The following is a 13,383-nucleotide window of genomic DNA, read 5'->3' as shown; positions in this document are numbered from 1 at the left end:
ACCTTTAATTCATACACATTTAATTTTGAATAGAACACAGCCCAGTACAATATTGAGATGGGGGATTTCCAAGCTAACAACATTCTAGTATATTTACTCAAGCTTTCACAATGGAAAAGTTAACACGATCAAAAACATTTCCCATCATGTCCACCAAAGATGATGCTGATAGATTTCAGCAGCAATGCACAAAAGGACACCAAAACCTACATTTAGACTTTCAGTGGTACATTTATTCATTTCACATGTACATGCCATTCAGTAATTTGTTTAAAATTTAATTTTCAAAATGGTTGATCATGAGACTTGTTCAAGAAACTGCTATTTGCAAGTCTCCACTAATTCCTATATCATTTATTATCCACAGTGCACAAAGTGATTTTAAAAATAACATCCCAGAATTTGCTGGGAAAATAACGGCAAGTTTAAAACACGCAGAGTTATTAATGCATTAAAAAAAACAGCAATTTGTGGCAAGGAAGAGGTACGCCATGAGTTGCAAATCGCCATGAATTGCTGGACGATTTGCACCGACCGCTCTGTCGTTAGCCTCACAAAAACGGGATCTCACTGCCATCTTTTTAATGTGCGATTTATGTACCTGCAATGCCACTCAACCTGGAGGCCCAGAAAGGGAAAAATTGAAACTGTGGAGTCTCACTCCTACAAAGTAGTAAATTGTTCCTAGAGGCTCTTAAAAATTTTTTTAACATTTTTAATTTTTTTTAAAACTTTTCCTTTGTCTCCTTTTTCTCTCACTCTTAACCCAATCTTTCTTTCCCTCTCTATTTCTCTTTCTGTGTCTAATTTCACTTTAATTCACCCTATTTCCGACTCTGTGGATCCTCTGTTTCTTTTTCAATCCTTAAATCTCACTGGTTGAGGAGATACACTGTTGGTCCCATCATTCACCAACATCCCAGATGCCCCGTTATCAGCTGGCACTTCCAGTAATTTGTGGCCCAAAAAATTTTCGAGCTGAAGGGGGGAGGAAAAAAGTCCAACTCATGGGGCATGCTGCGAGATGCCCCGCTCCAGCAAATTCTGGTTCATTAAGTGAACTTGTGCAATTTTGGAAAGCAACAGCAGCAAGAATAGCGGAGACATAATTTCTCTCCTACAGAGGCTCAAACACCATAGATATTTAGTAAATATAATCTGCTCAGGCAGACAGATTTCCACTGTTTTCATTACATTTTCGTTAGTGGGAACCACTACAGAACTAAATGTTCACAGTTTAAAAAAAAAGTCTTGAACGGCTAGAGTTACGGTAATAATCTGTTTTGAATATTGTCTGAGTGCGAGATGGCAATAAATTATTATATACCAAAACGATGTACCTTTCAGGCAGAACTAGATTTAATACAAACCATAAATGGGTGCCTTAGGTTGTATTGCAGTAAATACATTTGTGTATCTGAACTGTACTGTGCTGGAACGTTTAAGCATTTAAACATGTTCCCATTAGTTGAGAATTCAGCTTAATCTTCCCTCCTACAAGAAAAATCTTAAAACAAAATGGATATTACATTTTGATATGCCATAATTTCCATCACATATCAAAAACCTATTTCAGAAATTTCAAAGATTATTCATTATTTTCTCCATAATAAAACGTAGCCAGATTTGCTAGTAAGTGCTGGGGACTTAAGGCCTAGAAATGGCACTCAACATAGACAATGTCACTTTGAAACATTTATTACACGTGTAGCATCAAAACTTTATTGCTTGTTCTAAAAGCATTTGCGATACTTAGTTGTCATGGTGCCACACAACTTAACTGCAATTAATCATTTAAGCGCCTGTTTCATAAGGTGAGATCCACAAATAACTTTCAGCATACTGTGGGAGAAAAAAAAACAGGTGCAAATTCATCAAAATAGGATACAGTTAAAACTCCATTTTGTTTGATACTTGGAATTCTTAAGACAGGAATTTTTGTGGTTTGAAAATTGCAAGCCAGAGGCCAGGCAATAAGGCCAAATGCCTACCCTGTCCTGTATTCATGATAAATTAGAGCTCTCAAGCATCAACGCTTGAAGATAGTTTTTGAGAAAATCTTAACAGCAAATGAACTAAGCTTTGGTCAGACTTATTGGCACCTCAACGCTCATCAATAACATACTGAAGGCTTGAGTTGTGTTTATACAAGATTAAAAGCAAGGCCAAATTCAGAAACAGAAATGTGAAAAACAGAATTCTCCTGGATAGCTTTGATATTCAGATATAAACAGACATGCCCTCATCCCATTTTGTTGGTTAAAAAATACATAGGATCAGTATGACAAAAGAGACAAACTGGAAAAAAAAGATTCAGACAGGCTAGAAGCAAAAAACTGCAGATGCTGGAAATCTGAAACAAAAACAAAAACAAAATGCTGGAAACACTCAATAGGTCAGTCAGCATCTGCAGAGAGAACAGAGAAATTAATGTTTTAGGTGTATCAAAACTGCCACATCTAAAAGCGGTAGCTTTTCTGTTCTCTCCACAAATGCAGCCTGACCTGGAATTTCTGTTTTTGTTTCAGACATACTGAGCTATAGAAAGAGAAGACAACTTGTGCCTAGAGGCAGGCTTACGGATGGATTCATATCAGACAAGAAACACTGAAGACAGACCAAGACTGAAAGGAAAGGAAGCCAAGAAAACTTTAGATTTTAGTTCGGTGAAGTTGAGCAGTATTGTGACCAATAATTCAGGAACAGTTAAGACAACCTGATGAACCAAGAATGAAAGTTAGTCATAGAATGGTTACAGCACAGGAGACCATTCGGCCCATCGAGGCCGTGTCAGCTCTTTGTAAGAACAATCCAGTCTGTTCCATTCCCCTGCTCTTTCCCCTTGGTCCTGCAAATTTTTTCCCTTCAAGTATTTATCCAGAGGTGAGAGTGACTGCCCTTGACATCAAGGCAGCATTTGACTGAGTGTGGCACCAAGGAGCCCTAGTAAAATTGAAGTCAATGGGACTCAGGGGGAAAACTCTCCAGTGGCTGGAGTCATACCTAGCACAAAGGAAGATGGTAGTGGTTGTTGGAGGCCAATCATCTCAGCCCCATGGCATTGCTGCAGGAGTTCCTCAATGCAGTGTCCTAGGCCCAACCATCTTCAGCTGCTTCATCAATGACCTTCCCTCCATCATAAGGTCAGAAATGGGGATGTTTGCTGATGATTGCACAGTGTTCAGTTCCATTCGCAACCCCTCAAATAATGAAGCAGTCCGAGCCCACAAGCAGCAAGACCTGGACAACATCCAGGCTTGGGCTGATAAGTGGCAAGTAACATTCACGCCAGACAAGTGCCAGGCAACGACCATCTCCAACAAGAGAGTGTCTAACCACCTCCCCTTGACATTCAACGGCATTACCATCGCCGAATCCCCCACCATCAACATCCTGGGGGTCACCATTGACCAGAAACTTAATTGGGCCAGCCATATAAATACTGTGACTACAAGAGCAGGTCAGAGGCTGGGTATTCTGCGGCGAGTGACTCACCTCCTGACTCCCCAAAGCCTTTCCACCATTTACAAGGCACAAGTCAGGAGTGTGATGGAATACTCTCCACTTGCCTGGATGAGTGCAGCTCCAACACTCAAGAAGCTCAACACCATCCAGGAAAAAGCAGCCCGCTTGATTGGCACTCTATCCACCCTAAACATTCACTCCCTTCACCACCAGCGCACAGTGGCTGCAGTGTGTACCATCCACAGGATGCACTGCAGCAACTCGCCAAGGCTTCTTCGACAGCACCTCCCAAACCCGCGACCTCTACCACCTAGAAGGACAAGAGCAGCAGACACATGGGAACAACACCACCTGCACGTTCCCCTCCAAGTCACACTCCATCCCGACTTGGAAATATATTGCCGTTCCTTCATAGTCGCTGGGTCAAAATCCTGGAACTCCCTTCCTAACAGCACTGTGGGAGAACCTTCACCACACGGACTGCAGCGGTTCAAGAAGGCGGCTCACCACCACCTTCTCAAGGGCAATTAGGGATGGGCAATAAATGCCAGCCTTGCCAGCAATGCCCAAATCCCATGAACGAATAAAAAAAAAAATTCCTTTTTTGAAAGCCACTAATGAATCTGCTTCCACTACCCTTTCAGGCAGCGCATTCCAGATCATAATTACGCACTGCGGGAAAATGCTTTTCCCCATGTCGTCTTTGGTTCTTTTGCCAATCACCTTAAATCTGTCCCCTGTGGTTCTCGACCCTTCCACCAATGGGAACAGTTTCTCTTTATTTACTTTGTCTAAGCCCTTCATGATTTTGAACACTTCTATCAAATCTCCACTTAACCTTCTCTGCTCTAAGGAGAACAACCCCAGCTTCTCCAATCTATACACGCAACTGAAGGCCCTTATCCCTGGAACCATTCTAGTAAATCTCTTCTGCACCCTCTCTAAGGCCTTCACATCCTTCCTAAAGTGCAGAGCCCAGAATTGGACACAATACTCCAGCTGTGGCCGAACCAGTGTTTTATAAAGGTTCAACATAACTTCCTTGCTTTTGCACTCTATGCCTCTATTTATAAAGCCGAAGATCCCATATGTTTTTTTTTTAAAAATGTTTTCTCAACCTGTCCAGCCACCTTCAAAGATTTGTGCACATATACCCCCAGGTCTCTCTGTTCCAGCACCCCCTTAGAATTGTACCATTTAGTTTATATTGCCTCTCCTCATTCTTCCTGCCAAAATATATCACTTCGCACTTCTCTGCGTTAAATTTCATCTGCCATGTGACCGCCCATTCCACCAACCTGTCTATGTCCTATTGAAGTCTATCACTATTCTCCTCACTGTTTACTACACTTCCAAGTTTTGTGTCATCTGCAAACTTGGAAATTGTGCCCTGTACACCCAAGTCCAAGTCATTAATATATATTAAAAAAAAGCAGTGATCCTAGTACCGACCCCCGGGAACACCACTGTATACCTTCCTCCAGTCCGAAAAACAACCGTTCACCACTACTCTGTTTCCTGTCACTTAGCTAATTTCGTATCCATGCTGCCACTGCCCCTTTTATTTTGTGGGTTTCAATTTTGCTGACAAGCCTATTACGTGGCACTTTATCAAACACCTTTTGAAAGTCCATATACACATCAACCGCATTGCCCTCAAAAAACTTAATCAAGTCAGTTAAACACGATTTGCCTTTCCTTCATTATTCCACACTTGTCCAAATGACGATTAATTTTGTCCCAGATTCGCGTCTCTAAAAGCATCCCCACCACCAAGCTTAAACTGACTGACCTGTCGTTGCTGGGTTTATCCTGACACCCTTTTTTGAAGAAGGGTGTAACATTTGCAATTCTCCAGTCTTCTGGAAACACCATATCCAAGGGAGAACTGGAAGAATATGGCCAGCACCTATGCAATTTCCACCCTTACTTCCCTCAGCAACCTAGGATGCATCCCATCCAGACCGGGTGAGTTATCTACTTTAAGTACAGCCGGCCTTTCTAGTGCCTCCTCTATCAATTGTTAACCCATCCAGTATCTCAACTACCTCCGTTTTGACTGTGACTTTGGCAGCATCTTCTTCCTTGGTAAAGACAGATGCAAAGTACTGTCAGCCATGCCCTCTGCCTCAATGATTAGATCTCCTTTCTCGTCACTAATCGGCCCCACCCCTCGTCTTACTACCCATTTATGATTTATATGCCTATAGAAGACTTCTGGATTCCCTTTTACGTTAGCCATCGGTCTATTCTCATACTCTCTCTTTGCCCCTCATTTCTTTTCTCACTTCTCCTCTGAACTTTCTACATTCAGCCTGGTTCTCATTTGTATTATCAACCTGACATCCGTCATACACCCCCTTTCTCTGCTTCATCTTACTCTCTATCTCTTTCGTCACCCAGCGAGCTCTAGCTTTCATTGCCCTACCTTTCCCTCCTCATGGGAATGTACCTAGACTGTACCCGAACCATCTCCTCTTGAAAGGCCGCCCATTGTTTGATTACAGTTTTGCCTGCCAATCTTTGATTTCAATTTATTCGGGCAAGATCCGATCTCAACCCACTGAAATTGGCCCTCCTCCAATTAAGTATTTTGCTCCTTGTCCTTTTCCATAACTAATCTAAACCTTATGATACTATGATCACTGTTCCCTAAATGTTCCCCCACTGACAATGACACTTGCTCCACTTGACCCACCTCATTCCTCAGAACCATATCCAGCAATGCCTCCTTCCTCGTTGGGCCAGAAACATACTGATCAAGAAAGTTCACCTGAACACACTTCAGAAATTCCTCCCCCTCTTTGCCCTTTACACTATTACTATCCCAGTCTATATTAGGATAGTTGAAGACCCCCATTATCATTTCTCTATGGTTCTTGCACCTCTAATTTCCCTGCAAATTTGCTCCTCTATATCCTTCCCACTAGTTGGTGGCCTATAGAATACACCCAGCAGTGTAATGGCACCTCTATTGTTTCCTAACTCTAACCAAATAGATTCTGTCCTTGACCCTTCAAGGTCATCCTCTCTAGCACTTCAACATTCTCCTTAAATTAATACGGCCACCACCCCCCCCACTCCTTTTCTCCTTCCCTATCTTTCCTGAACACCTTGTATCCAGGAATATTTAGTACCAAATCTTGCCCTTGTTTGAGCCAGATCTCCATTATCACCACTACATCATATCCCCATGTGACTATTTGCACCTGCAGCTCACCAACCTTATTTACCATACTTCATGTGTTTACACACATGCACTCTAAGCCTATCTTAGACCTTCTCGTATTCTCTTAGTCTGATCCCACTTAATATTGTACTATTTCGTACTCTAGTGCTAGCTGTCTCTCCCAATCCTTTGTGCACCTTGTTTCTCCTTTCTAATGGCAGATGCTGGTGCCCATCCCCCCTGCCAAATTAGTTTAAACCCTCCCCCACAGCACTAGCCAACCTCCCCATGAGGACATTGGTCCCAGCTCTGTTGAGGTGCAACCCATCCATCTTGATCAGGTCCCTCCTGCCCCAGAACTGGTCCCATTGCCAAGAATGTGAAGCCCTTCTTCTTGCACCATGCATTCCCTGCCTTATCTTCCTATTTGTGCTCACCAGCATGTGGCACTAGAAGTATTCAGAGATTACTACCTTAAGATCCTGCTTTTTAACTTCCTCCCTAGCTCCTGAAACTCTAAACACAGAACCTCATCCCTTTTCTTTCCTATGTCGTTGGTACCCACATGGACTCTACTTCTGGCTGTTCCCCTACAACCTGCAGAATGTTCTACACCCTCTCAGTGATGTCCTTTACCCTGACATCAGGGAAGCAACACATCATGTGGGACTCATGTCTGCAGTCAGAGAAACACCTTTCTGTTCCCCTGACTATCTAATCCTCTATGACTACTGCATTTCTACACTTCACCATGCCCCCTGTGCAGTCCTTTGCCCCATGCTGCCATGCTCAGGACTGCACTCCTTCGAGTTGTCGTCACCCTCACTGGTATTCAATGCTGAATACCAGTTTAAGAGTGCTACACACCCAGAAGATTCCTCCACTGCCTGCCTCTTCCAAACCTTTCGGATGGCCACCCATTTGCTATCCCGAACTCTCTGTGGCTGTGAGGTGACCATACTTGGAACGTACGATCCAGGAAACCTTCAGCCTCCCTTATGCTCTGCAGTGACTACAGCTGCCCCTATAGCTCAGAAATTCTCAGCTTGAGCTCGAGCAACTGAAGGCATTTCCTGCACATGGTACCCTCCAGGACACATGAAGCGTCCTGAAGTTCCCACATGGCACAGGAATTGCAGGCAATGGGTTTCAGCTGCCCGTCCATCATATTCCAAAACCTTTTTTTTTTCTAAACTCCCTTTAGATACTCGATTATTATTAATTTACTTACTGTTCACTTACCCCGATTAACCCACCCTTTTATTCCGGGTCTCTGAGCTCCTCCTCTGTTCACTGTGATGTCACTGGACCACAGTGAATTATGAAGGACTCATTGGATGCCATTCAAATCATGAAAGAGGATTCAACTTTAACCTGACAGTGCAACTATTTAAGAAGCAAGGAAGTCTAATACCATTTGTACTAATATCATAAATATAAATAAACACACAATTACTATCAGTTCTACAAGTGCATCAAGACTACCTGTAACTTAATCACAAGAAAGATACAAGTGAGGGAGGCAATTCTGCACACCCATTCAGATAAAAGACCTAAATTCCCCTGCCCATTATGTCATCTAATGGAATCTCAAATGAGTCCAAGGTTTTCACCTCTACTACCCTACTTGCAAGACCATTCCAGGTATTGATCACTTTTCCCACAAAGTTCTTCTTCACATCTGCCCTAAACTTAAATTTCACTTATTTTAAAAATGCTCCCTCGTTCTAGTATTCTGACATATCGTGAAGTAGGACTCCACTGTAACCTTATCTACGCTACTTCGTATCTTGTACACTTGTGCAATGTCCTCTCAGTCATCGCCCTGAACTGGAGAGCCCCACTTTCTCCAATCCTTCACCCTCAGTAGCAGCCTTTATTGAAGGAGTTTTGGAAATGTGAGTACACCACGTCGTCATTTTCCACTGTCTATCTGGGATGTCACTGTCTCAAAAATGTCAAGGTGGCTCACTACTCAACTCTTTCATGACAATAGCTAGCACCATTTCATTCCTAGTTACGCCACAATCCGGCAGAGATACTATTCGTCCCCAGTGATTTGTTTGTTTTGAGCCATTTAAAACCTCAATCTTGTTCATGTTGAAGTCCTTAAATCTGCATGGATTACTTGTGTCACAGTGGAGCATATGGTTGTAGTTTTCTCTAGAGAATATTTCAAGAAAGCATTCATTTATCATCTACTCTCTGCTCATCCCTGTTAACTTTCCTGATATTCTCTTGCTTTAAACCAAAGTACCAAAAAAGCATTTCTTGTGTGTAACATTTTCTATCTTGGTGTTGCACATATGCAACTTTTCTCAGCTCTTGATGCTCTTTGCCCCTCTTGTCACCCTTTTGACATATTTCTGAAATTGTCTGTAATCGTCTCCATGGACCTCTATCCCTCTCTTCCTGAAAGGTTAATAAAAAGTTTTTTTTTTACTTCTAATTTCACTCTGGTTACAACTGTATTTGTCCTGAAGACAACCTGTTTCAACCCATTCCTCATGCCTTTGCAGTTGACTTTTTAAAATTGTGTACCTGGATGTTGGATATCACTAGTATTGAATCCCAATTCATGTCAAATTTAATATTGTAGTCTTTATCTCTTCTAAAGTATTCCATTTTAGAAACATAGGAACAGGAGTAGATCATTCAGCCCCTCAAGCCTGTTCAACTAGTTAGATCATAGTTGATCTGTACCTCAGCTCCATATCCCTTGATACCCTTACCTAATAAAAATCTATCTTGAAAATTTCAATTGACCCAGCAGCCACAGCCTTATTTATGGGGGAAAGAGAGTTCCAGATTTCCACTACCCTGTGTGAAAAAGTGCTTCCTGATTTCACTTCTATATGGCCTAGCTCTAATTTTAAGATTATGCCCTCTTGTTCTGGATTCCCCCACCAGAGGAAATAGTTTCTATGTAAATGCCCTACTGAATCCCTTTATCAATTTAAATACCTCAATTAGATCATCCATCAACCTTCTGAACTCAAGGGAACACAAACCAAGTTTATGAAACCTCTGCTCATAATTTAACCCTTTAAGCCCTGGTATTATTCTGGTGAAGCTGTGCTGTAACCCCTCTACAGCCAATATACCTTGGCTCAGTAGTAGCACTCTGACCTCTATCAGAAGGTTGTGGGTTCAAGTCCCAGTCCATAGACTTGAGCACATAACCCAGGCTGACACTGCAGTAAATTACTGAGGGCGTGCTGCACTATCGGAGGTGCCATCTTTTGGATGAGACATTAAACCAAGGGTCCCTGAGGTTTGGTGCCCAAAACTGAACGCAGTACTCCAGATGGGGTCTGACCAAGGTTCGGTATAAATTAAACATAACTTCCTCCTCTTTGTATTCCAGTCCCCTTGAGATAAAGACCAACATTCCATTAGCCTTTCTGATTACTTTTTGTACCTGCGCACTAGCCTTTAGTGATTTTTGTACATGAACACATTTCCCTTCCCCCCCCCCGCCTTATACTGAGCTGGTCGTCTGTAGTTCTTTTAGCTCTCTGCATGTTAGAAACTTCGAGTCAGATTATTTTACTGGGTAATATTCCCTTCCTACTTCCTCCCTAGTGCCTAATATGTATAAGTGCATCTCCTGCTTTCCTACTTACTCTGTCCATCTTGAATATTTTGAACCTTATTTGTCATCTATTGGCCTAAGCCATCTTTCAGTTATTCTTACTGATACAACAGTTGTTATGAATAAGCACCTTAATAAAGGTTTTCCTCCTCCTTGTGCCCTCAATGCCCAGCTCTTGCTAGAGAAAGAAAAAGTAACTTATATAGCGCCTCAGGAAGTCCCAAAGCATTTTACAGCCAATTAAGTACAACAATGACTACACTTCAAAAGTAATGTAGGAAATGCGGCAGCCGATTTGTGCACAGCAAGGTGCCACGAACAGCAATGAGATATTAACCTGTTTTAATGTTGTTGGTTGGGGGATAAATATTGGCTAGGACATCAATCGCGACATATTTCCTGATTGAATTCATCTCCTTTACCAAACACCAGAAGTATACCCAAAAATATTACTTTACATATTAGTACATTTCAATGTGATCTTCACGTGTCCTATACAATTTCCTTCTATGTTGTTAGCCCCTACGTGAACCAGCAATTATGAAAAACCCACAAGAGGTACTTGTGATTTAGTGACCTCCTTTTCCACAAAAAGAAAATTGTTTGACAGTGTTTTGTAGGTGTGATTAATGCGTAGCTCAGACCCAAGCTCCTGTTAAGATTGGAACCCCCAACATTAAGATGGGGTGATTAACGGAAAAATCTCAATGTCAAGATGTCACACAATAGATACAAACTGGAGGAGAGCTGAGAAATTACAAACCCTTGACTATCTTTAAGGAGGTCATCCTGAACAAGCTTACTTGATAAGTGCACTAGGAACCAGGAGAAATCCAAGGCCTCCCTCAAGTTTAGGGCTAGTACCACCCCACTCATGTCTTGTTCCCTTTTTCACTCAGACAGTACACACACAACCACAAAAATATTACACAATATTTTGAAATGCATGCTCCATTTGGTGAGGTCTCTTATAGCCAACTTCATAACCTATACATGCTCCTCTTCTGTTAACGTAGGCCTGAAGAGCAACCTGCCCAAATGGTCTGAGTGCCACTGTACTTTGGGAAATTCAACAGTTCTGTGAAATTAAGCAGTTATTCAGGAGGAAAAGATACAAAAGCACCAGCCTTGCTCAACAATCAGTCACTTGTTTGATCTGGGCAGCAAATCGGCTGACACTGCAGATGATCTCTATGCCAGCCTGGAAGGAGTTTGAAGCTGAAAAGTTGAGAGGAGGTGACCTTGACTACAATTGGTAGTGTTGTCCCTACAACGGAGATTGTTACCAGGTCACCAAACTGCCTTCATGCAGTAAGGAAAGTCTGCAGAGACAGTTCTCCTCAGTCACCACCAAGTACCTGAAAATACAGTTGATGACAGTAGCAAATATAGGCAGTCAACCTCTGATGGCATCTGATCTCCACAACGTACCTTCCCTGATGAAACCCTGCAACAGAGCCTCTCTGAAAACAATTTCCATATCTCACATTGGAACAGAATTTGGGAAACCCCTTCTTGGCAGATGATAAGCTCACTGGCTTTTAATGGCCAGCTTAAATGAACAGACTTAACTACAGGCAGGAAATCAGGAAAATTGAAGGCTGCATTACATTTCATCAGGGACAGGATTATATATATATATATATATATATAAAGCATTTACACGTTATATACATACATATATACACACATAGGCACACAATGTTTGAAGTACAGCAAAAATAGTAACTGCATATTAAGATTACAAAAAGAAAAAAACGATATTGAGGGATGCAAAAGCTCAGTTACCGAAAAAAAAACATAAAACCTTCAATACCATTCAGTGGACAGTGAGTGGAAGCAACTGAAGACTGGCAAAAATAGTCGGTTAAAGAAATCAACAACGCATGGCCATAAAATACTGACCCAAATTCAAGCTGTTTGAACCGATTTCCAAGCAGAAGATAAGACAAGAATTTTTTTTAAAAGCCTCCCCCAAGTCGATATTGCATTTGAGCCACGTTACCTCCCCATGTTTTGAAACTTCAATCTTTCCCCCTTCCCTCCCCCAAAAAAATCATCATCTATTTTCAGTAGGATACAACAAGAAAGTGTTAAAGGGAAAATAACCGCCCTGCTGAAGGCCCGGCCTACCTCTGCGGGAACTGGAAGACAAGCCCTTCACTGCTGGCAAAGCAATAGGAAGATAGTCAAAAAGCAGCGGGCCGGACACTCACCAATATAACACCGTGATAATCAAACATACAAATAAAACGTTCCGCTGTTTCATCTTTTCACAGTAATTAACATCCTCGTGGTCTTTCCTCCAACCTCCTCCCGGGTTGATGATGATGTTGTTGTTATTTTTCTTCTTCTTCTTCTTCTTCTTCAGTCGGCGGTCACCGAGGTCTCCATTGAGAGTCCAGAGCTTCTCCCCTCCTCCCCTGACACACGGAACCTGGACGCCGCGTCCGCGTTCGTTGCACATGAGAATCCTCTCCGCCGTCTCGCGCTGTCGAGTTGGAACCTCATTAGCATTCAAAACCTAGACCACGCCCCTCCCCCCTCACTCCTCCTCCCCTACTACGACTACCTGCCCCTCCCCCCTCCCCCCTCCGTCAGTGACGTATTCAAACCATTGCGTAACACACACACATAAAAAACAGGAAGCGGCGGCGGGGGGGGGACAAAGGAAAGAGGAAAATTCCTCCCACCACTCTGACAAATGCGTTACCAGCCCGATTGTTGCGTCGACTGCTTCAACCCAGACGTCATGCCTAAGGCCGCGCGCGCGCGCACTCCCCCCCCCCCAGTCGGAATGCAGCATGGGAGTTGTATTTTTTTAATATATAGATTTAAGAGTTGGAGCTTTTAAAACGGGCGTGGAAGCGTCGAGTCGTGGGACTACAACTACCAGCATCGTGCGCTGAGGGTGTTAGGACGGTAAATGTTTTTCATAAAATGCGAACAGCAACAACGGGTTTTTTTGTTTGGTCGTTGATCTTTATTGTTCAGTACTCAAATAACGAGACACGGTTTTAGTGAATGGAAGGAGCGAGGCGAGGCGAGCGAGAGGGGAAAGGCTTTAAATGGCGAGCGACAGCGACAGGCAGTTGGTATTTGACACACCTCGTGACGCTGGTTTGAAATTTGATTGGGCCACGCGTACGGGCGC

At 42.7% G+C, this 13,383-nt stretch overlaps 1 protein-coding gene across 4 annotated transcripts in view; it reads right to left on the bottom strand.

Moving 5' to 3' along the window:
• suco (SUN domain containing ossification factor) overlaps positions 1-12,723 on the bottom strand; it is a 95,817-nt gene extending 83,094 nt beyond the window's left edge. For all 4 annotated transcript variants that reach the window (XM_067990713.1, XM_067990714.1, XM_067990715.1 and 1 more), the window contains exon 1: positions 12,446-12,723. In XM_067990713.1, coding sequence (XP_067846814.1) covers positions 12,446-12,696 — 251 coding nt within the window. In that variant the 5' untranslated portion in view covers positions 12,697-12,723. The remainder of the gene's footprint in view (positions 1-12,445) is intronic.
• Positions 12,724-13,383: the final 660 nt, after the last annotated feature.

The sequence above is a fragment of the Heptranchias perlo genome, chromosome 9, assembly GCF_035084215.1.
Source record: "Heptranchias perlo isolate sHepPer1 chromosome 9, sHepPer1.hap1, whole genome shotgun sequence".
NCBI classification, from domain to species: Eukaryota; Metazoa; Chordata; class Chondrichthyes; order Hexanchiformes; family Hexanchidae; genus Heptranchias; species Heptranchias perlo.
The sequence above is the reverse complement of the archived record's forward strand: the minus strand, read 5'-3'. Positions and strand labels throughout refer to the sequence as shown.